We start from the raw sequence: 25024 nt of genomic DNA, 5'->3' as shown, positions 1-25024 counted from the left end.
TTGTCAGCCAATTGTGAGAGTTTGGTACTGTACAAGACCTTTCAAATGTCAACATAAACTAGAAAGAACACAAAAGTACTCCCATCAAAAACTCTGGTTTCTTATTGCAAACCTTCCAAGACATTTCTGAACAACAAGTAACAAGAAAATAAAACATTGTGACAATCTCAAAAGCATTGTTTCATGATATTTTTATACAGATCTTTCCTTTTGAACAGACTGTATACAAAACCTTCAGTTTCAGTTGTGGATGTTCAAGAGAGGTGGAACCACAGTGAACCAGGGAGGCTGATCCTACCTAAGAGATCCACAGTCAGAGTGGTGAAGAGTCGTACAAGTGCAGACTGAACACTGCTCATAGAAACAGCCTTATCAGAACCGATAGAGGGAGAACATCTCGTGGACATACTGCTATAATACGGCATCCAGGTCATGCTGTCTGTCTGCTGCTCATTGTTCCCAGTAAACAGGGCTTAAATCTGTCGCTAGTTCTGCTCTGGAAGAGGAGGTGGTCACTGCAAAGAACATCAGGCTAATTGCTTTGGCCTTGGAACTATCAACAAGCCCAGCCGCTTTTCCAGTACCAACATTACCTAAGAATTCTCTAAGAACTGGGAACATCCCTGTAGAACGACTGGCCTTCCAGAACAGACAGGTAGGTAAGCCATTGTGCTTGTGAGCAGTGGGAGTCCCCCCTAGTAAACACTATGATACAGGTAGGCCCATCTCCCCGTAAAAACAAAGTTTCTCTCCTGGGGAGTTTCACACCATCACATGGGTAAGCTCTGGTCCAAGTTTACTTCAACAGGCAATAATTAGAAGTACAGACAACCCATATGTTATTGGAATGTTCTCCAGGGTAAAGACACCCTTCTTCCTCCCCTTACTGTGTGAGAGAGCGGGGGTGCTGGATGGGAGGGGGGCACAGGGCTGGGGGGCACAGGGCTGAGGGACACAGGTAACTGCTGATGGCCCCAAAGTCTGAAGTGATGGAGACTGAGGGGGCAATGGCGGGTGAGGGCTGGGGGACGGAGGGCAGGGAGAAGTCTACCTGCAGCCCCTGGGAGGCCCCATCCTCTGGCCCCGTGGACAGGCCGTCTGGAAGGAAAGGCCCCAGCTGCAGCTGGTAGAAGCCAGAACCCAGGAGAGGAGGCTCCGCTGGGGGGGACGGGGGGCTGCAGCAGGGCCGTGAGGAGGGGTGGAGCTGGGCAGGAGGCAAGGTGGGACAGAGGCCCGGGCTGCAACAGTTCAGAGAGGGCTCCTGCTGCAGGTCCTCCAGAGGGGGGAGTGGAGAGAAGTGGCTGAACAGCTGCTCCCTCGGTGGGCTAGGGCTAGGGCAAGGAGCGCCACACAGCTCCAACACCTCCATCCCCAACTCAGCATCTAGACAAGCAGAGAATTACTAAAGAGAGACTTGAACAAGCACTACCTCAACGGTAACCGACAGAGCAAATATTGATATAATAACCATCATATCGCAGTAACCTTGGAGTCACGCGATGATGTTACATTGTACTACCACCACAACATGGAAAATCATGCAGAGTTTATAGGGAGATGAAATAAGTTACTTCATAACTTATGGTGGTTAAGTGCACGGTGATGAGCTTCATGCAAATTTCCAATAAATATCGAGGGTAGGGTCTATTATTTGAATGTGACATGATGTTCGGCGCTTGGCTGCCAATTATCTATAAAAAAAATTGTATCTCACTGTGACGAGTACTGAGGATACGAAGAAGCAGACACAGGAATCAATATAAAGGTTTACTTAACACTGAGCAAGAGAACAACAAAGTGCGAGTACACGACAAGACACTAACAATCACACACAACAACGCTGAACTGTCCAGGGCTACATAGGGGTGGTGATGAGATGACGAGGTGCAGGTGCGCTGGAGGTGATTAGGGTGCGTTGGGTTTCCATTCCGGTGTTGCCGAGGTGTTGCGCTCAGACCGGTGGCTCAGTAGACCGGCGGAGGGGAGCAACGGGAGGAGACGTGACACTCGCTCTTAACCATATCGCATTATATAATCTACCATGTCCACTTTATCAGCCAACTGTTGTCTAGAAAGCATGCACCAAAACCAGATTGTGCAAGTATGCTTTTTATCACAACAATATGTGTGCCAAAACCATCGATAGAGTTGAAAATGTGATGGAAACACATTGAACTTATGTTTTTTATAATCTGTACATTTATGCACGAAAGTTATTTTACAGTGCCTTCAGAAAGTATTCATACTCCTTGACTTATTCCACATTTTGTTGTGTTACAACCTGAATTCAAATTAATAAAATAAAAAATTCTCAACCATCTAGACACAATATCACATAATGACAAAGTGAAAACATGTTTTCAGACATTTTTGCAAATGTATTGAAAATGAAATACAGAAATACACTACATTACCAAAAGTGTGTGGACACCTGCTCGTCAAACATCTCATTCCAAAATAATGGGCATTAATATGGAGTTGGTCCCCCCTTTACTGCTATAACAGCCTCCACTCTTCTGGGAAGGCTTTCCACTAGATGTTGGAACATTGCTGCGGGGACTTACTTCCATTCTGCCACAAGAGCATTAGTGAGGTCGGGCACTGATGTTGGGCGATTAGGCATGGCTCGCAGTCGGCGTTCCAATTCATCCCAAAGGTGTTCGATGGGGTTGAGGTCAGGACTCTGTGCAGGCCAGTCAAGTTCTTCCACACCGATCTCGACAAACCATTTCTGTATGGACCTCGCTTTGCGCACAGAGATATTATCATGCTGAAACAGGAAAGGTCCTTCCCCAAACTGTTGCCACAAAGTTGGAAGCACAGAATCGTTGAGAATGTCATTGTATGCTGTAGCATTAAGATTTCCCTTCACTGGAACTACGGGGCCTAGCCCGAACCATGAAAAACAGCCCCAGATCATTATTCCTCTTCCACCAAACTGTACAGTTGGCACTATGCATTCGGGCAGGTAGTGTTCTCCTGGCATCCGCCAAACCCAGATTCGTCCGTCGGACTGCCAGATGGTGAAGCGTGATCTTAGGCTTGTGTGCAGATGCTCGGCCATGGAAACCCATTTCATGAAGCTCCCGACGAACAGTTATTGTGCTGACGTTGCTTCCAGAGGCAGTTTGGAACTTGGTAGGGAGTGTTGCAACCGAGGACAGACGAGTTTTACGCGCTACGCACTTCAGCACTTGGTGGTCCCATTCTGTGAGCTTGTGTGGCCTACCACTTCATGCCACGTTGAAAGTCACTGAGCTCTTCAGTAAGGCCATTCTACTGCCAATGTTGGTCAATGGAGATTGCATGGCTGTGTGCCTGATTTTATACACCTGTCAGCAACCGGTGTGGCTGAAATAGCCGAATCCACTACTTTTGTATATACAATGCATTCGGAAAGTATTCAGACCACTTGACTTTTTCCACATTTTGTTACGTTACAGCCATATTGATAAAAAAATAAAAAAGACATGTACACACAACACAAAACCGCATAATGACAAAGCAAAAACAGGTTTTTAGAAATTTTTGCAAATGTATATATACAATAAAAACCTGAGATATCACATTTACATAAGTATTCAAACCCTTTACTCAGTACTTTGTTGAAGTATCTTTGGCAGCGATTACAGCCTCGAGTCTTCTTGGGTATGACGCTACAAGCTTGGCACACCTGTATTTGGGGAGTTTCTCCCATTCTTCTCTGCAGATCCTCTCAAGCTCTGTCAGGTTGGATGGGGAGCGTCGCTGCACAGCTATTTTCAAGTCTCTCCAGAGATGTTCGATCAGGTTCAAGTCCGGGCTCTGGCTAGGCCACTCAAGAACATTCAGAGACTTGGCTGTGTGCTTAGGGTCGTTGTCCTGTTGGAAGGTGAACCTTCGCCCCAGTCTGAGCGCTCCGGAGCAGGTTTTCATCAAGGATCTCTCTGTCCTTTGCTCAGTTAATCTTTCCCTCAATCCTGACTGGTCTCCCAGTCCCTGCCGCTGAAAAACATCCCCACAGCATGATGCTGCCACCACCATTCTTCACCGTGGGGATGGTGCCAGGATTCCTCCAGACGTGACACTTGGCATTCAGGCCAAAGAGTTACATCTTGGTTTCATCAGACCAGAGAATCTTGTTTCTCATGGTCTGAGAGTCCTTTAGGTGCCTTTTGGTAAACTCCAAGCGGGCTGTCATGTGCCTTTTACTGAAGAGTGGCTTCCGTCTGGCCACTCTACCATAAAGGCCTGATTGGTGGAGTGCTGCAGAGATTGTTGTCCTTCTGGAAGGTTCTCCCATCACCACAGAGGAACTCTGGAGCTCTGTCAGAGTGACCATCAGGTTTTTGGTCACCTCCCTGACCAAGGCCCTTCTCCCCCGATTGCTCAGTTTGGCCGGGCGGCCAGCTCTAGGAAGATTCTGGGTGGTTCCAAACTTCTTCCATTTAAGAATGATGGAGGCCACTGTGTTCTTGGTGACCTTCAATGCTGCAAACATTTTTTGGTACCCTTCCCCAGATCTGTGCCTCGACACAATCCCTTCTTGGAGCTCTAAGGACAATTCCTTCGACCACATGGCTTGGATTTTGCTCTGACATGCACTGTCAACTGTGGGACCTTATATACAGTGAGGGAAAAAAGTATTTGATCCCCTGCTGATTTTGTACGTTTGACCACTGACAAAGAAATAATCAGTCTATAATTTTAATGGTAGGTTTACTTGAACAGTGAGAGACAGAATAATAACAAAAAAATCCAGGAAAACGCATGTCAAAAATGTTATAAATTGATTTGCATTTTAATGAGGGAAGTAAGTATTTGACCCCCTCTCAATCAGAAAGATTTCTGGCTCCCAGGTGTCTTTTATACAGGTAACGAGCTGATATTAGGAGCACACTCTTAAAGGGAGTGCTCCTAATCTCAGCTTGTTACCTGTATAAAAGACACCTGTCCACAGAAGCAATCAATCAATCAGATTCCAAACTCTCCACCATGGCCAAGACCAAAGAGCTCTCCAAGGATGTCAGGCACAAGATTGTAGACCTACACAAGGCTGGAATGGGCTACAAGACCATCGCCAAGCAGCTTGGTGAGAAGGTGACAACAGTTGATGCCATTATTCGCAAATGGAAGAAACACAAAAGAACTGTCAATCTCCCTTGGCCTGGGGCTCCATGCAAGATCTCACCTCGTGGAGTTGCAATGATCATGAGAACGGTGAGGAATCAGCTCAGAACTACACGGGAGGATCTTGTCAATGATCTCAAGGCAGCTGGGACCATAGTCACCATGAAAACAATTGGTAACACACTACGCCGTGAAGGACTGAAATCCTGCAGTGCCCGCAAGGTCCCCCTGCTCAAGAAAGCACATATACAGGGCCGTCTGAAGTTTGCCAATGAACATCTGAATGATTCAGAGGAGAACTGGGTGAAAGTGTTGTGGTCAGATGAGACCAAAATCGAGCTTTTGGCATCAACTCAATTCGCCGTGTTTGGAGGAGGAGGAATGCTGCCTATGACCCCAAGAACACCATCCCCACCGTCAAACATGGAGGTGGAAACATTATGCTTTGGGGGTGTTTTTCTGCTAAGGGGACAGGACAACTTCACCGCATCAAAGGGACGATGGACGGGGCCATGTACCGTCAAATCTTGGGTGAGAACCTCCTTCCCTCAGCCAGAGCATTGAAAATGGGTCGTGGATGGGTATTCCAGCATGACAATGACCCAAAACACACGGCCAAGGCAACAAAGGAGTGGCTCAAGAAGAAGCACATTAAGGTCCTGGAGTGGCCTAGCCAGTCTCCAGACCTTAATCCCATAGAAAATCTGTGGAGGGAGCTGAAGGTTCGAGTTGCCAAACGTCAGCCTCGAAAGCTTAATGACTTGGAGAAGATCTGCAAAGAGGAGTGGAACAAAATTCCTCCTGAGATGTAGTTGGCCACCAGGTTTTCACACAAGAAACGTCTGACCTCTGTGATTGCCAACAAGGGTTTTGCCACCAAGTACTAAGTCATGTTTTGCAGAGGGGTCAAATACTTATTTCCCTCATTAAAATGCAAATCAATTTGTAACATTTTTGACATGCGTTTTTCTGGATGTTGTTGTTGTTATTCTGTCTCTCACTGTTCAAATAAACCTACCATTAAAATTATAGACTGATCATGTCTTTGTCAGTGGGCAAATGTACAAAATCAGCAGGGGATCAAATACTTTTTTCCCTCACTGTAGACAGGTGTGTGCCTTTCCAAATCATGTCCAATCAATTGAATTTACCACAGGTGGACTCCAATCAAGTTGTAGAAACATCTCAAGGATGATCAATGGAAACAGGATGCACCTGAGCTCAATCTCGAGAGTCTGAATACTTATAAATAAGGTATTTCTAAAAACCTGTTTTTGCTTTGTCATTATGAGGTATTGTGTGTAGATTGATGAGGGAAAAAAACTATTTAATCCATTTTACAGTAAGGCTGTAATGCACTGTATGTGCAATAGGTCATAAATAATAAAATAATAATAATAATTGGTCATTTAGCAGACGCTCTTATCCAGAGCGACTTACATGAGCAATTAGGGTTAAGTGCCTTGCTCAAGGGCACATCGACAGATTTTTCACCTAGTCGGCTCGGGGATTAGAACCAGCGACCTTTCGGTTACTGGCACAACGCTCTTAACCACTAAGCTACCTGCCGCCATCACACACAGGTTTTTATCCGCAACAAGTCAGTTTGAGGGAGACACACCTCTGGTGGGAGGTTTTAGAATATTTGCATGGAAATCTGTCACCAATTGGATGGAAACCCAGCTACTGACATTGGGCAGTGGTTCCCTTTTTTCCCCTTACTAGTTAGGTTTCCATCCAATTTGCGAATATTATAAAATCTGCATTTAAATAAATGTAGCATTTTCCCACCAGAGGTGTGTTTCCATCAAACTGACTTGTTGCGGATAAAAAGCTGTGCATGATGACATAGTGCATGACGACGTAGTGCATGACGACGTAGTGCATGACGACGTAGTGCACATAAAAAGCACTCAAGTTTCCAAAATAAAAGTTGAATGTGTTTCCATCACATTTTCAACTCTACCAATGACTTTGTCACAAAAACTTTTGCGATAAATAGCAAACTTGCCCAACCTGGTTTTGACGCATGCTCTGTAGTCAACAGTTAGTTGATAAGATGGGAAGGATAGGTTATATGATGAGATATGGACAACAGCAAGATCATTTCTATTTGATAATTGGCAACAAAGCACTGATTATCATGTCACCAGCATTCAAATATACCCTCAATATTAGTTGGACATTTGCATGAAGCTCATCGTGCACTTAACCACCATGTGAAGTTCATCATAATTTATTTAGTCTGCCTATAAACTCTTCATGCTTGTCCACGTTGTGGTCGTAGTATGCTATAACGTAACATATCATTGCGTAACTAAGTTTCCACCACAATTGTCAGAATCTATTTAACCGACAAAAAAATTATCCACCCTTGTCTAGCGTATTTTGTTTTGTCGACATAAGGAAATTCTACCGACAAATTTGCTGTTTCCATGAGGCCTGTCTTGATTTTTTTTGCATCAGGTAATTCATTAGCATGAAATGGTTGGATGGAAACCTGGTTAATATTACAATTACATTTGACATTTTAGTCATTTAGCAGACGCTCTTATCCAGAGCAACTTACAGTACTGAGTGCATACATTTTCATACTTTTTTCGTACTGGTACCCCCGTGGGAATTGAACCCACAACCTGCTCTACCACCTGAGCTAAAAGGGACAATCAGCTCTTTACAAAATGTTATGGTTTCAGACTGAAAGTACAATATAACAAAGCTGGTGAACATGGTAAGATGGTAAGATGGTAGGATGGTAAGATGGTAAGCATTTCAAGGTATTTGTTGTATTCGGCGCATGTGACAAATAACATTTTATTTGATAATTTAAATAATTAGAATTATTAAAATAATGAAAATAAACTATTCATAAAACATTTAAAGGTTAACAATTATTGTGAGGAAGCCAAAACAAAACTTTAAAAAGCTAACCCTCCAATGAGAGACTTTTCATAAGCCCTAAGATTTTATTATGGTTTGGGATTTTAGATTTCATGCAACTTCCTGGCCTGAGAAGCATAATGCCTTCACAAGTATTTGGGAAAAGAGCCTGCTCTAGTTCTGACCTCATGAAAACCTGACCTCATGAAACTTGTTTGGCTTCATACTTTCAATCAGCAAAAACAGCAACAGCAGAAATAGGTTGGCCTGGTTAGAGTCTTTACCTGGTGGGTGGCCCTGCCTGGTTAGAGTCTTTACCTGGTGGGTGGCCCTGCCCGGTTAGAGTCTTTACCTGGTGGGTGGCCCTGCCTGGTTAGAGTCTTTACCTGGTGGGTGGCCCTGCCTGGTTAGAGTCTTTACCTGGTGGGTGGCCCTGCCTGGTTAGAGTCTTTACCTGGTGGGTGGCCCTGCCTGGTTAGAGTCTTTACCTGGTGGGTGGCCCTGCCTGGTTAGAGTCTTTACCTGGTGGGTGGCCCTGCCTGGTTAGAGTCTTTACCTGGTGTGTGGCCCTGCCTGGTTAGAGTCTTTACCTGGTGGCCCTGTCTGGTTAGAGTCTTTACCTGGTGGCCCTGCCTGGTTAGAGTGGCCTGTGTGCAGTGAGATCAGGGCTTTAAGAGAAAGCGGGGCGTTCGTCTGCGACGGGGACGGCCCTCCTCCTCTGGAACACCATGCCAACACAAAGGTAGAAACACCACAGGCAAACACACAAACCAATGGGAAAACAAAGACACACACAGGTGGGATAAAACAATACATACAGTGAGGGAAAAAAGTATTTGATCCCCTGCTGATTTTGTACGTTTGCCCACTGACAAAGAAATGATCAGTCTATAATTTTAATGGTAGGTTTATTTGAACAGTAAGAGACAGAATAACAACAACAAAATACAGAAAAACGCATGTAAACATTTTTATAAATTGATTTGCATTTTAATGAGAGAAATAAGTATTTGACCCCTCTGCAAAACATGACTTAGTACTTGGTGGCAAAACCCTTGTTGGCAATCACAGAGGTCAGACGTTTCTTGTAGTTGGCCACCAGGTTTGCACACATCTCAGGAGGGATTTTGTCCCACTCCTCTTTGCAGATCTTCTCCAAGTCATTAAGCTTTCGAGGCTGACGTTTGGCAACTCGAACCTTCAGCTCCCTCCACAGATTTTCTATGGGATTAAGGTCTGGAGACTGGCTAGGCCACTCCAGGACCTTAATGTGCTTCTTCTTGAGCCACTCCTTTGTTGCCTTGGCCGTGTGTTTTGGGTCATTGTCATGCTGGAATACCCATCCACGACCCATTTTCAATGCCCTGGCTGAGGGAAGGAGGTTCTCACCCAAGATTTGACGGTACATGGCCCCGTCCATTGTCCCTTTGATGCGGTGAAGTTGTCCTGTCCCCTTAGCAGAAAAACACCCCCAAAGCATAATGTTTCCACCTCCATGTTTGACGGTGGGGATGGTGTTCTTGGGGTCATAGGCAGCATTCCTCCTCCTCCTCCAAACACGGCGAGTTGAGTTGATGCCAAAGAGCTCGATTTTGGTCTCATCTGACCACAACACTTTCACCCAGTTCTCCTCTGAATCATTCAGATGTTCATTGGCAAACTTCAGACGGGCATGTATATGTGCTTTCTTGAGCAGGGTGACCTTGCGGGCGCTGCAGGATTTCAGTCCTTCACGGCGTAGTGTGTTACCAATTGTTTTCTTGGTACTATGGTCCCAGCTGCCTTGAGATCATTGACAAGACCCTCCCGTGTAGTTCTGGCCTGATTCCTCACCGTTCTCATGATCATTGCAACTCCACGAGGTGAGATCTTGCATGGAGCCCCAGGCCGTGTTTCTTCCATTTGCGAATAATCGCACCAACTGTTGTCACCTTCTCACCAAGCTGCTTGGCGATGGTCTTGTAGCCCATTCCAGCCTTGTGTAGGTCTACAATCTTGTCCTTGACATCCTTGGAGAGCTCTTTGGTCTTGGCCATGGTGGAGAGTTTGGAATCTGATTGATTGATTGCTTCTGTGGACAGGTGTCTTTTATACAGGTAACAAACTGAGATTAGGAGCATTCCCTTTAAGAGTGTGCTCCTAATCTCAGCTCATTGCCTGTATAAAATACACCTGGGAGCCAGAAATCCTTCTGATTGAGAGGGGGTCAAATACTTATTTCCCTCATTAAAATGCAAATCAATTTATAACATTTTTGACATGCGTTTTTCTGGATTTTTTGTTGTTATTCTGTCTCTCACTGTTCAAATAAACCTACCATTAAAATTATAGACTGATCATTTCTTTGTCAGTGGGCAAACGTACAAAATCAGCAGGGGATCAAATACTTTTTTCCCTCACTGTAAACATGCTTCAAATCATATGTTCATGAACACAACACATCAAATTGAGGCAAACAATGTGATCAAGACAAATAATAATAAGACAAAGAGTGGGGTGGATATGAAATGGTGAGAGGGTGGATGTCTGACTTCAGAGGAGAGGGCATGTATGACTATTCCTTATGGATCCAGCTAACTCTTATGACCTCAGTCTTAAAACAAGCTGTAGTGTTTGTGGTGTGTTGGTTTCATTTTTACAAAAATGTTTTTTAAATTCTATTTTCTATTCTTATCTCTATTATTATCACTGCATTGTTGGGAAAGAGCTCTCAAGGTAAGAATTTCACTGTACTGTTTTACGCCTGTTGTATCCTGTGCACGTGGCGAATAAACTCTGAAACTTGAATGCTCTGAGGCAGGGATCAGGGCCAGGCCTGTGGTATAGGACTGGGGCTAGAGAAGGGGCCAAGGCTAAGGTTGGTGTCCAGGGCAGGGTACCTTGCTTGTCCAGGTCTATGACTGGTGGATGTGAGGGGGGCTGAATCTGGGAGCACCCCTCCATCTCCCCAACCTCTCCATCCTCCTCTCCATCCTCCCTGGAAGACATAAAACAGAAGGAAACGGCGTGTGAAGGAAAAAACGTTCCAACTGCACCTGAACTTGTCCAAGAAGAAGACTCATTTCCATTCTCAGATTCAAACCATTTAGTTATTGTTATGAGTACTGAACACGACCCAGGACTCCCAGCATCCCAGCAAGGTATCAGCTAAACATAATAAACATCTCTAGTCTGAAAACAATGACAATGGGGAGGTTATATTGAGATACAATGTCTCTGCTTGTCTACATCTGTTATTTATTCCGATCAAGATGATCCAACCCATTCCCATCACCGTACAGTGCGTCTACACCTCGTATTAAAATGTGTCCGCTGTGTCCGGATTTTCATTTTCCTGCGCTCTATTTAAATAAGCTATTATTCTGGGAATGGTGCCAGGCCAAGGAGACGATCATGACAACAACAACTTGACGGTAGTGTCATAGTAGTGCCCGCAATTCTACACTTCACTCAACTTGATGGTATCATTTGCCAACTCAGATGGCATTCAAATGCTGCTTGACTCTCAAGTCTAGAGAGGGTCATATCTGCAGTGCTACTCACATGCTCCCTGACTGCAGACTGTACTTCTTGCGGCCCAGCTTAGTGGTCTGCTGGGTGAAGTACTCGTGGCGGTCCGACTTCTTCCACATGTAGTAATACTCCACACACTCACCCACCGACCTTGTGCGTACCTGACACATAAACACAGTGTGGTTTACTGTTCGCTATGGTATGAATCTGTGAGTTTCTTGTCTGATCAATGCAGACAAGCAGGTTTGCACAGGCACGCCTCAGGTTATGTCGAAGCAACTGTCAAAATGTGCTTCGATGTAACCTGTATGATGCCAGTCTTGGCCATTACTTAAAGAGATAATTTCAACTTTGTAGCAAATCAGGTTCTCCACAAACCTGACGTTTGTAGTTTTTGTGCTGCTCACCTTATTGGCCTGAATGAGGTGGAAGTTCTTCCCATGAACTCGATAGCCATGTTCAAAGTTTCGACATTCCTCCTCGCTCCAGGCACACAGCTCCTCTGCACAGAAGACAACAGCAGTTATTATAGGAGCTAACCATGTCAAGATGATAACTATTAATCCATTCACCCCATAAACTCCTCTGAATGTTTGACTTCCATTATCTAGCTACACTACATGACCAAAAGTATGTGGACACCTGCCTGTCGAACATCTCATTCCAAAATCATGGCATTAATATGGAGTTGGTCCCCTCTTTGCTGCTACAACAGCCTCCACTCTTCTGGGAAGGCTTTCCACTAGATGTTGGAACATTGCTGTGGGGACTTGATTCCATTCAGCCACAAGAGCATTAGTGAGGTCGGGCACTAATGTTGGGCGATGAGGCCTGGCTCGCAGTCGGCGTTCCAATTCATCCCAAAGGTGTTCAATGGGGTTGAGGTCAGGGCTCTTTGCAGGCCAGTCAATTTCTTCCACCCCGATCACGACAAACCATTTCTGTATGGACCTCGCTTTGTGCACAGGGGCATTGTAATGCGGAAACAGGAAAGGGCCTTCCCCAAACTGTTGCCACAAAGTTGGAAGCCAGAATCGTCTACAATGTAATTGTATGCTGTAGCATTAAGATTTCTCTTGAACTGGAACTAAGGGGCCTAGCCCGAACCATGAAAAACAACCTCAGACCATTATTCCTCCTCCACCAAACTTTACAGTTGGCACTATGCATTGGGGCAGGTAGCATTCTCCTGGCATCCGCCAAACTCAGATTAGTCCTTCGGACTGCAAGATACTGAGGCGTGATTCAACACTCCAGAGAACGCGTTTCCACTGCTCCAGAGTCCAATGGCGGCGAGCTTTACACCACTCCAGCTGACGCTTGGCATTGCGCATGGTGATCTTAGGCTTGTGTGCGGCTGCTCGGCCATGGAAACCCATTTCATTTCATGCTTCCAGAGGCAGTTCGGAACTCGGTAGTGAGTGTTGCAACCAAGGACAGATGATTTTTACGCGGTACGCGCTTCAGCGTTCCTGTTCTCTGAGCTTGTGTGTCCTACCACTTCGCGGCTGAGCCGTTGTTGCTCCTAGATGTTTCCACTTCACAAAAACAGCACTTACAGTTGACCGGGGCAGCACTAGCAGGGCAGACATTTGACGAACTGACTTGTTGGAAAGGTGGCATCCTATGACAGTGGCATGTTGAAAGTCACTGAGCTATTCAGTAAGGCCATTCTACTGCCAATGTTTGTCTATGGAGATTCCATGGCTGTGCTCGATTTTATACACCTGTCAGCAACGGGTGTGGCTGAAATAGCCTAATCCACTAATTTGAAGGGGTGTCCACATACTTTTGTGTATATTATAATACCGCAAGCCAATGAATCAAACCAGCATTAAGCCTAAAACATAGGCAACAAACGTGAGTTGGTAGATTTGTCAGCTTACACAGGAGAGGGCACAATAGGCTACATTTTAACCTACACTCTTAGAGCTCTGCTACCCGACCCGAGCCCTGACATTATACATTGGGTTAGGGCCGGGTAAGGGCTGTGTTTTCATCAATAACTAGGGTACGGGCAGGGATCGGATATTACTAAATTGATCACTAACATTTTGAAGCTGAGCCATTTGCTCGTGCTCTGCTGCGCAGTACAGTCATATCTGACTAAGATCATAACATGGTGTCAGAAGTGCTTCAACCTCATCAAATATAGAACAGGAGATACTATTTCACAGAAAATAATAATGTTCATTGAGCTTTGTCTGAGTTCAGAGTGACGAAAGTAGCTAACAGCTAACTGCTCTCTCATGCCTCTTCATTGAGCAGAGAAGCCCAGGCTGAGCCATTGCTATGGATACTCACAGACTCCGAGAGCCATGAGCAGAGCGAGCTGTGTGCAGGGAGCGAGTGACAGACAGAGAAGAGCAGCTAATGGATTTACTTATGGGCTCGGGTTTAAAATTAATGCCCGTGCAGGGCTTTACTACACTCCCAGCTTGGATGTGCGCAACGGAAATGCAATCAAAAACTATTTGTAGCATTAGTCAAGATGACAGTAGGGCTAGGACAATACCAGTATCACAATATTTTTTCCATGGCAAAAATGAAAACACGAAGCAGACCAAACTCTTTGGTCCTTTAAAAACCTGCTGTATGTAAAATATTGTGTGCTATAGCTTGGAAAATAAATACATGTGATTCTGGATGACAACATAATGATGTTTGTTTCCAAAATTAGGGCTGTTTTCTTAAAGAAGTTAAATCTGCTTTGTGTTTTGTATCGCGATACTGGTATTGTCCCAGCCCTAGATGACAGATCAGGGCCCGTATTAAAAAAAGGCTTTCAGAGTAGGACTGCTGATATGAATAAGATTACAAGCCCTGGGACTTAGCTTAAATATTTGACCTAGGCCAATATATAAGTGTATCTTTAAGTTGTTGTTAACATGGGTTCATGGTGGGTCTATCAAATCATTTAATTTCCAAGGGAAAGCAAAGATTAAGTTCCAAAGAAACCAAAGAAGTTCCATGGTCCCACAATATCATTTTTTTTAATGCTCTAAAATGTAGAATACTAGCATCATTCAGAGACTAAACAGCTGTAGCGAATTAGCACACATTTTTTATTTACAGCGGTGGTTATTGAGTTGAAGACTCTACAGGCATGGTGGTTGCTTCACTGTCTGTCCTCAAATATGAAATTGCAATTAATAATTTGGTGCTGCTAATGAGTCATTGATATGAGTTAATAGACTCTTGGAAGATTAGTCCAAATGAGGACTATAAGAGAGCCTAAAAAAATTGAATAAAAAAGAGTTGTTGTCACTAGTAAGATGTTGCAGTAAGATGATATATTACATTCTTGATAGCAGTAATAAATGTGTCATGGACGGTCTTACCGCTGAATACTTTCACATTAAAGCGCAGTCGTCTCAGTGCCTCCTCTGCATTAAAGCTGCATTTCACCAGCTCATACAGGGCCTGAGAGCGACGGAGAGAAAGAGAAAAGAAAGCTAACAGTTGTGACAGAAGTCTGTGACCTCAACCACAGTATGAACTGTCCAGAAATCACTCGACATGCAAACAAAGTTAATAGATTTACATATGAAGATCCAGTCCCACTCTGTTTCTGCTTTACCACCCAGTTTCAAGTTTTATTAGTCGTATGTAGAGGATACATATGGTATACACCGTCCAACTAAAGTAAATGACCCAACCCGCTACAGTACTTGTTCATTGTCTTTGATTATGTCCCCGTTGATGAGGGTGTCTACAGCCCCATCCTGGCCTCCCCGTCTCTGGGCACTTAGCAGGAACTCCTTTACCGCCTGGCCTGGCAACATATCTGGGGTCCACAGGAGCTGGTCCTCATTCTCATAGACTGGGAGCAGGAGATGGAGAGTTAGTGATAGTGATAGAGACACAGGTATAAGGATGTGTGTGAGACTGAGGCGAGTCAAAGTGTCAACACACTAATCCAAAATGTACACTGATTCTGAAAAGGTCAATTGGGGGTTACCTCTCTCCTGGTATGAGTATGGGCTGAGAGGAGGGATTTTGGCTTGGTACATTGAGCCCACCATGATGTCCTGGAAAAATAACAACCACAGTGTCAGTCACACAGGCACTACAGAAAACAGGTTTTTATATTTCCCTAAATAGTAATTGTAGAGTATTTTCTCTCTGTTCAGTAGGCCCCAGTGTCTCACCTTGCGTTCATCATTGGAGGGAATGGAGGTGTCGTCATCCTCGTCCGAGTCATCTTCTGAGGAGCTGACTAAGGTGCCTTTGTCTCCATCTGCCAGGGAATGGGCTGGCACATGGGAACATTTGTTACACCAATATGTAGCATTCTCATAACACCACCAATTAAAAACGTCAAGGTACAACAAATTTGTTTTGCCATAAAGGGGCCCTCAGGCCATTTAAAAAAGATATGGACGTGATATGATAAGGGGATTCTTCTGAGTGGTGAGCTGGGTGGGTGGGGGTCTGTTTACGGAAGTGGTAGCTGTGCTGGGAAAGGAGGAGTGTGTCATACCCATTATATAAAGGTAACTGCCAAAATAAAGGAAACACTTGAGTAAATTAGGGATACAAAGTATATTGAAAGCAGGTGCTTCCACACAGGTGTGGTTCCTGAGTTAATTAAGTAATTAACATCCCATCATGCTTAGGGTCATGTATAAAAATGTCCAGTTGCCCATTACTTTGGCTACCAAGGCTAGAAGAAGAGATCTCAGTGACTTTGAAATAGGGATCTTCAAAGGAGCATAGGGGGTTTAAAGAGTGTGTGTGTCTCAGTCACCTGATCTGGAGCGGTGCCGGAAACAGCGTTTTCCACCACCATCAACAAAACACCAAATGATGGAATTTCTCATGGAAGAATGGTGTTGCAGCCCTCCAATAGAGTTTCAGACACTTGTAGAATCTATGCCAAGGTGCAATGAAGCTGTTCTGGCTCGTGGTGGCCCAACACTGTATTAAGATGCTTTATGTTGGCGTTTCCTTTATTTTTGCAGTTACCTGTAGTCTGATACTAGAATGATATTGGATAAGGCCAGGGCGATACCAGTATCACGATACTCGTTAGTATCGTGGCAAGGAAACAAAACATGAAGCGGATTTAACTTCTTTAGGAAAACAGCCCTAATTTTAAAAAAAAACATCATTATGTTGTCAGCCAGAGTTACATTTACCTATTTTTTAAGCTATAGCACACAATATTTGACATACAGCAGGTTTTAAAGGACCAAAGAGTTGTCTGCATCGTGTTTTCATTTTTGGCATGGAAAAAAATATTGCAATACTGGTATCGTCACAGCCCTAATACTGTATATGACATTATTGGTCGTACCTCTTAGGTGGCGGCGGAGGAGGAGGTCGGAGGCATGGGCGGTGACAGAGGGAGTGAGGTCATCAGCTGGTGACTCCTCCTCATCCTCTCCTGAGAACAGATCTTTACCAATCTGGTCCTGGAAGAACGGAACAGTCCATTACTGTCTCAATGGAATGTTCTCTAAGCATCACACTCAGTGAAGTAAATTGCATTTATGATACATAAACGTAATTTAGTCATTTTAATGTTTTCTGAGTGTTTGTAGACTAGACAGGGCATCAAGAGCCCTTAAGAGCCACCTTAACTCATTTCCTTATGGACCAAGTCATCATTACTCATACAAGAATCAATAGACATCATGTCAATGCCAGAACATGTATCCTGTAATGCTCTTGAATAAAGGAGTGCACAGCTCCTCGACAATCACAGTGTACTCTATGCTGGTTTTCCATCTTGCCTTTTAACTAGTGATTGATTTCTGCTTGGAAAACCAGGCGGGTGCACCAATAACCAATTCTACCACATCAGTCACCAGCTTCATTAATAAGTGCATCGACAACGTCATCCCCACAGTGACCACATGTACATATCCCAACCAGAAGCCATGGATTACAGGCAACATCCACACCGAGCTAGAGGCTAGAGCTGCCGCTTTCAAGGAGCGGGACACTAATCCGGACGCTTATAAGAAATCCCGCTACGCCCTACGACGAACCATCAAACAGGCAAAGCGTCAATACAGGACTAAGATCGAATCCTACTACACCGGGTCTAACGCTCGTCGGATGTGGCAGGGCTAGCAAACTATCACGGATTACAAACGGAAACCCAGCCACGAGCCGCCCAGTGACGCGAGCCTACCAGACGAGCTAAATGCCTTCTATGCTCGCTATGAGGCAAGCAACACTGAACCATGCATGAGAGTACCAGCTGTTCCGGACGACTGTGTGATCACTCTCTCCATAGCCGATGTGAGTAAGACCTTTAAACAGGTTAACATTCACAAGGCCGCAGGACCAGACTGATTACCAGGACGCGTACTCAGAGCACGCGCTGACCAGCTGGCAAATGTCTTCACTTACATTTTCAACCTCTCCCTGACCCAGTCTGTAATACCTACAGGTTTCAAGCAAACCACCATAGTCCGTGTGCCCACGAACGCCAAGGTAACCTGCCTAAATGACTATGGCCCCGTAACACTTACATCTGTAGCCATGAAATGATTTGAAAGGCTGGTCATGGCTCACATCAACACCAGCATCCCGGAAAACCTGTACCCACTCCAATTCGCATACCGCCCAAACAGATCCACAGACGCCGCAATCTCTATTGCACGCCACACTGCCCTTTCCCACCTGGACAAAAGGAACGCCTACGTGAGAATGCTGTTCATTGACTACAGCTCAGCATTCAACACCATAGTGCCCTCCAAGCTCATCACTAAGCTAAGGACCCTGGGACTGAACACCTCCCTTTGCAACTGGATCCTGGACTTCCCAAAGGGATGCCCCCAGGTGGTGAGGGTAGGCAACAACACATACGCCGCGCTGACCCTCAACATGGGGCCCCTCAGGGGTGCGTGCTTAGTCCCCTCCTGTATTCCCTGTTAACCCACGACTGCGTGGTCACACACAACTCCAACACCATCATTAAGTTTGAGATAGCCTATAGGGAGGAGGTCAGAGACCTAGCAGTGTGTTGCTAGGACAACAACCTATCCCTCAACGTGAGCAATACAAAGGTGCTGATCGTGGACTACAGGAAAAGGAGGGCCGAGCACACCCCCATTCACATCGACGGGGCTGTAGTGGAAAAGGTTGAGAGTTTCAAGTTCCTTGGTGTCCACATCACAAAGGACCTATCATGGTCCAAACACACCAACGCAGTCGTGAGGAGGGCATGACAACGCCTCTTCCGCCTCAGGAGGCTGAAAAGATTTGGCATGGGTTTTCAGATTTTTTACAGCTGCACCATCGAGAGCATCCTGACTGGTTGCATTACCGCTTGGTATGGCAACTGCTCGGCATTCGACCGCAAGGCGCTACAGAGAGTAGTGCGTACGGCCCAGTACATCACTGGGGTCGAACTCCCTGCTATCCAGGACCTCTATACTAGGCAGTGGGCGGTGTCAGAGGAAGGCCCTACAAATTGTCAAAGACTCCAGCCACCCAAATCATAGACTGTTCTCTCTGCTACTGCACGGAAAGCGGTACCAGAGTGCCAAGTCTGGGACTAAAAGGCACATTAACAGCTTCTACCGACAAGCCATAAGAATACTGAACAGTTAATCAAATGGCTACCTGGACTATTTACATTGACCCCCTTCTTATACAATGCATTCGGAAAGTATTCAGACTCCTTCCCTTTTTCCACATTTTGTTACATTACAGTCTTATTCTAAAATGGATTTAAAAAATAATAATCCTGATCAATCTACACACAATACCACATAATGACAAAGTAAAAACAGGTTTTTAGAAATGTTTGCAAATGTATAAAAAAAAAAAAAACGGAAATACTTTATTTACGTAAGTATTCAGACCCGTTGCTATGACACTAGAAATTGAGCTCAGGTGCATCCTGTTTCCATTGACCATCCTTGAGATGTTTCAACAACTTGATTGGAGTCCACCTGTGGTAAATTCAATTGATTGGACATTATTTGGAAAGGCACACAACTGTCTATATAAGGTCCCACAGTTGACAGTGCATGTCAGAGCAAACACCAAGCCATGAGGTTGAAGGAATTGTCCGTAGAGCTCCGAGACAGGATTGTGTCGAGGCACAGATCTGGGGAAGGGTACCAAAAAATGTCTGCAGCATTGAAGGTCCCCAATAACACAGTGGCTTCCATCATTCATAAATTGAAGAATTTTAGAACCACCAAGACTCTGGCTAGAGCTAGCCGCCCGGCCAAACTGAGCAATCGGTGGAGAAAGACCTTGGTCAGGGAGGTGACCAAAAACCCGATGGTCACTCTGACAGAGCTCCAGAGTTCCTCTGTGGAGATGGGAGAACCTTCCAGAAGGACAACCATCTCTGCAGCACTCCACCAATCAGGCCTTTATGGTAGAGTGGCCAGACGGAAGCCACTCCTCAGTAAAAGGCACATGACAGCCCGCTTGGAGTTTGCCAAAAGGCACCTAAAGGACTCTCAGACCATGAGAAACAAGATTCTCTGGTCTGATGAAACCAAGATTTAACTATTTGGCCTGAATGCCAAGCATCCCGTCTGGAGAAAACCTGGCACCATCCCTACGGTGAAGCATGGTAGTGGCAGCATCATGCTGTGGGGATGTTTTTCAGCGGCAGGGACTGGGAGACTAGTCAAGATCGAGGGAAAGATGAACGGAGCAAAGTACAGACAGTTCCTTGATGAAAACCTACTCCAGAGCGCTCAGGACCTCAGACTGGCGTGAAGGCCAACGACCCTAAGCACACAGCCAAGACAACGCAGGAGTGGCTTTGGGACAAGTCTCAATGTCCTTGAATGGCCCAGCCAGAGCCCAGACTTGAACCCGATCGAACATCTCTGGAGAGACCTGAAAATAGCTGTGCAGCAACGCTCCCCATCCAACCTGACAGAGCTTGAGAGGATCTGCAGAGAAGAATGGGAGAAACTCCCCAAATACAGGTGTGCCAAGCTTGTAGCATCATACCCAAGAATACTCGAATCTGTAATCACTGCAAAAGGTGCTTCAACAAAGTACTGAGTAAAGGGTCTGAATACTTATGTAAATGTGATATTTCCATTTTTTATTTGTTATAAATTAGATTATTTTTTCTAAAGAAACGTTTTTTTGCTTTGTCATTATGGGGTATTGTGTGTAGATTGATGAGGGGGAAAAAACTATTTAATCCATTATAGAATAAGGCTGTAACATAACAACATGTGGAAAAAGTCAAGGGGTCTGAATACTTTCCGAATGCAATGTATATGCAATGACTCTCTTGCACAGACTCGATGTACACTCACTGGACTCTAACCACACACTCACACATACTACACTGACACTCCAACAGACACACACACACGGACAAACACACATGCATATTGACACATGCAAACACACATGCCTGGACTAACCCGTACCCCTGCACATTGACTTGGTACCGGGCCACTTGCATATATCCTCGTTATTGTGCTACTATTTCTTGGTTTTGTTCATTGAGCAATTTTTTCTTACTTTTTTAAAACTCTGCATTGTTGGCTAAGGGCTCGTAAGTAAGCTTTCGGAGCATATGACAAATAAAAATTGATTTGATTTACTAACAAATGAATAAATTAAGTACTAAGAAGAAACAAAAGAGAAAATCAGCCAGACTGGAACTGGAGGGCCTGAGTGGTTCACCCCTTCTGCAATGCTTTCCTGTTTACACTTTTATCTGGGCATTACTCCAGTCTCAGGTATGTCTAGGTATACCCAGGTCTCACCTTGTCCAGTGTCATGTCAGGTAGACTGGCTGCTAGCTCGTTGGGCTCCCTGTCCTGCTGCAGTAGGGGATCAGACACCTCATACCCATACAGAGACAGCAGGTCCTCCAGGGGCATCTCACAGCCCTACACAGAGAGTGAGAGACAGAGAGAGCGAGAGAGAGAGCGAGAGCGAAATAAGGGTCAATTTGGCTAGAATCCATTAATCCATCACATTATGGAATAATTGACAATCAATTTTATAGAATAATGTTATTCACTACTGGTCTAGAGGGATGCAGTGAGGTAAGGCTTTTGTCCCAGCCCAGCAGTAAAGTTGTGGTGCCTCCAATGGGTCAGCACACCACACCAGATGCCAGAGGAGCTGTACTCACATTTTGGGGACGTGCTGCCATCTTCATTGGGCGGCCCTGTGAGTGTGAGGCCCCCAGGCTCTTCTGAAGCTCCACTAGGGCCCTGGACTCCTCCTCTGGCCCCTCATAGCCCTGCCTCAGGATCTCCACTAGGCTGCGTCTGTGATCTCCAGAGCCCATCGAACCAGCTAAGATACACACACGAAGGGTTACCATCGTAGAGGATCAGTAGGTGCCTGATCCCTGTTCATCCCATTATATACTGAACAACAATATAAACGCAACATGCAACAATTTCAACGATTTTGCTGAGTTACAGTTCATATAAGGAAATCAGTCATTTGAAAAAAATGCATTATGCCCTAATCTATGGATTTCACATGACTGGGCAGGGGCGCAGCCATGGGTGGGCCTGGGAGGGCATAGGCCCACCCACTTGGGAGTCAGGCCGACCCACTGGAGAGCCAGGCCCAGCCAATCAGAATGTGTTTTTCCCTACAAAAGGGGATTTATTACCCCCACCCCTCTGACGATCCCGCAGGTGAAGAAGCTGGATGTGGAGGTCCTGGGCTGGTGTGGTTACACGTGGTCTGCGGTTGTGAGGCCGGTTGGATGTACTGCCAAATTCTTGTTTAGTTGGAGGCGGCTTATGGTAGAGAAATTAACATTCAATTCTCTGGCAACAGCTTTGGTGGAAATTCCTGCAGTCAGCATGCCAATTGCATGCTCCCTCAAAACTTGAGACATCTGTGGCATTGTGTTGTGTGACAAAACTGCACATTTTAGAGTGGCCTTTTATTGTCCCCAGCACAAGGTGCACGTGTGTAATGATCATGCTGTTTAATCAGCTTCTTGATATGCCACACCTGTCAGTTGGATGGATTATATTGACTAAGGATAAAATGCTCACTGACAGGGATGTAAACAAATTTGTGCACAAATAGTCAATAGCTTTTATTTAGTCAGGATCATTATGAGATTATAATAAAACATTATAAGGCCTGTCATACATGCTTATCAGCAGTCCTACAATGCATTATAGCAGTATAATTAAGCAATAAGGCCCGAGGGGATGTAGTATATGGCCAATATTCCACGGCTAAGGGCTGTTCCTTTCACGACACAACGCAGAGTGCCTGGATACAGCCCTTAGCCGAGGTATATTGGCCATATATCACAAACCCCGAGGTGCCTTATTGCTATTATAAACTGGTTACCAACGTAATTAGAACAGTAACAATAAGAGCGTCTGCTAAATGACTAAAATGTAATGTAAAATTAATGTTTTTGTCATACGCGTGGTTTTACGGTCTGATATACTATGGCTTTCAGCCAATCAGCATTCAGGGCTCGAACCACCCAGTTTATAATAATACGTTTTAGGCTTACCTGCTGTTGTGTAAAGTGTTACAAGTCTTTTTACTTGTTCTATAATTCAAAGTTGCCTTACAACCACTCATTAATTAAAGAATGGCCGAAGTTAATCCAACAGTATTACAAAAACTTGACTTTTTGTCAAAATAGAAAATCTACTAATCGAGTTGACCTATGAACCAACAGTCAAGAGTTCGTTCTCACCTCATGCAAATACAGCAGTGGTCTCCTAAAAATATTTTGGGCGAATACTCTCACAAACAATACATTAGTGAAAGGTACGTTTATGGCCACTTCAGGACGCAATGACCAGGGCCAGGGCGCTTTCCTGTAACTTGGTGCTGAACGTTCCTTCCTCTGACTCACAAATGGCACGAGAAGGAAATAGTTCTGGCTATTGCGTTTCCACCCGAAAAGACACCGACAGAGTAACTGAAATATGTCGGACTTCTCTCAAAGTTTGCAGTCCAAATGCATTACGAACGGAGCACACCTGGACCACTTCTTCAGCACCACCGTAGAGCCGGTCTCCGATTGTTTTCTATAGCGCACTATCTGGCAAATTGGGAATGGCTCTTTAACACGAAGAACGCGGAGAGGCGAGACTGTGACAAAATGCCCCCATTTTACTTCCTTAGTTATCAACCCATATTTCATTCACAACCCTGTGTAACCAGTTGATACGATTGTCAACATCGATAGCTGCCGTCTTGGATGACAGAGGCTCCCAAATGCAGAGCTGTTTCAGTATAATTTAGTCCTCACATTCCTCCCCAAGCCCTTTTGCTCACTTACCTCCGCCATTCCGTTTCTGCGCAGGCTGAGGAATGCCCGGATGTTGTAGAGCTGTGGCTCTATTCTATGTACAGCCTACAGACCTAGTTTACTGCCGCAACGTTTCAGCAACAATGATGACAGTAAACTACATGAAAAATTCTGAAATGAGAGAGTACGCCGTGTACTATTCACACCAACCTCTGGTATTGGTACAGGCTTTCATAAACTTGCCATCAATCTTGCTCTTTGTGAAAATAACTAACAAAGCACAATGATTGAAGTTCAGATGTTTGTAAAGTTGCCCTTTGAACTTAATATCACATGTTTGTTCACCTATGACCCTGAATAGCCAATGTAGCGAATCTGATTGTAATGGGCTAGGGGAGAGTGGGGTAAGTTGAGCTGTTTTTTCTCTCATTCAGAATCACTACATCAAGAGAAATCTGATATTATTTCTAACAAATCTATCTACATATATTTCAGGATGTTGTGTATCCCTGGAAATAATCAGTATTCATGTAAACATAACAGTTTTGAAAACATAGGTATGGGGTAAATTGAGCATAGGGACAGGGTAAATTTAGCCGCCTTAGGGTAATTGGGTGATGGTGCTGATAGGTCAAAGTTTAATTCATGGGTTGAGGTTGTGGTATATTGTATATCTTAAATGTATGCCTACATTCAGATATAGATCTCTCTGTTAAATATCCCTTACCCTATAATTTCTTGGCCAGTTGTCTGGGACAGGGATTTTGTTTCAATCTGCATTTGAGGCTACTAAGCCCATGAAACTGGTCTGTGAGATTCTTGATACAGTATGTTTAGCAAGCTCAGACTCCATGTCATCAGATAAGACCTTGTGTGCCTCTGCTACTCTATCATAGTCTCTCTTGTGCACAGGTAAATGTTTGTTTTGCTTTTGATCAATGTACCTCTTCAGTGTCACACAATCTATTTTTTAATCCCTTGCTGCTGCTCAAATTGAATTCTTCCCTTCTCTCACTTTCTTGGCTGCTCTCTCAAGAACCTCAGGGGTGGCTCCTTGTTTTACGTTTGTATACACGGGCACGATGATGTCTGCTCTGTAACAATAAAAAAGCACTATCTTGAGTTCATACAGATGGAGGATCTTAATTTGAGCCAGTTTTCTACAGCAGAAAAATTATCCTGCAGCAACAGGAAATGTGAATTATTATGTGGATTATAATTAATGGACATTTTTTGTATGGGTTGATACATTTTTTTGTTAGGGCAAATCAAGTCTGACATTTTAAAGTGGAAATTACAAACTTTAGAAGCCTT

At 44.7% G+C, this 25024-nt stretch overlaps 1 protein-coding gene across 1 annotated transcript; it reads right to left on the bottom strand.

Annotated features, from left to right (window-relative positions):
• Positions 1-174: 174 nt before the first annotated feature.
• On the bottom strand, positions 175-23830 carry LOC311149244 (mesoderm induction early response protein 2-like). The gene is made up of 13 exons (XM_084186334.1): positions 23741-23830; positions 21593-21759; positions 21219-21344; positions 16802-16919; positions 15654-15757; positions 15464-15533; positions 15174-15325; positions 14844-14925; positions 11910-12004; positions 11533-11663; positions 10869-10966; positions 8610-8705; positions 175-1383 (listed from the first exon to the last, which is right to left on the bottom strand). Exons 2-13 carry the CDS (start codon positions 21749-21751, stop codon positions 884-886), a joined length of 1731 nt encoding a protein of 576 aa, XP_084042460.1. The 5' UTR covers positions 21752-21759; positions 23741-23830; the 3' UTR covers positions 175-883.
• Positions 23831-25024: the final 1194 nt, after the last annotated feature.

Source organism: Coregonus lavaretus, assembly GCF_964263955.1.
Source record: "Coregonus lavaretus genome assembly, chromosome: 21".
Classification (NCBI taxonomy): Eukaryota; Metazoa; Chordata; class Actinopteri; order Salmoniformes; family Salmonidae; genus Coregonus; species Coregonus lavaretus.
This window is presented reverse-complemented; position numbering and strand designations above follow the sequence as displayed.

Bases quoted from the DNA above. Each gene is read 5' to 3' on its own strand.
- LOC311149244 (XM_084186334.1), bottom strand. From the start codon at position 21,751: ATGGGCTCTGGAGATCACAGACGCAGCCTAGTGGAGATCCTGAGGCAG. The intron at 15,534-15,653 runs GTGAGACACTGG...TTATTTTTCCAG, and splicing joins CCTCCAATGATGAACGCAAG to GACATCATGGTGGGCTCAAT. The intron at 1,384-8,609 runs GTAAAGACTCTA...CTGCTTGTCTAG, and splicing joins TAACCAGGCAGGGCCACCAG to ATGCTGAGTTGGGGATGGAG.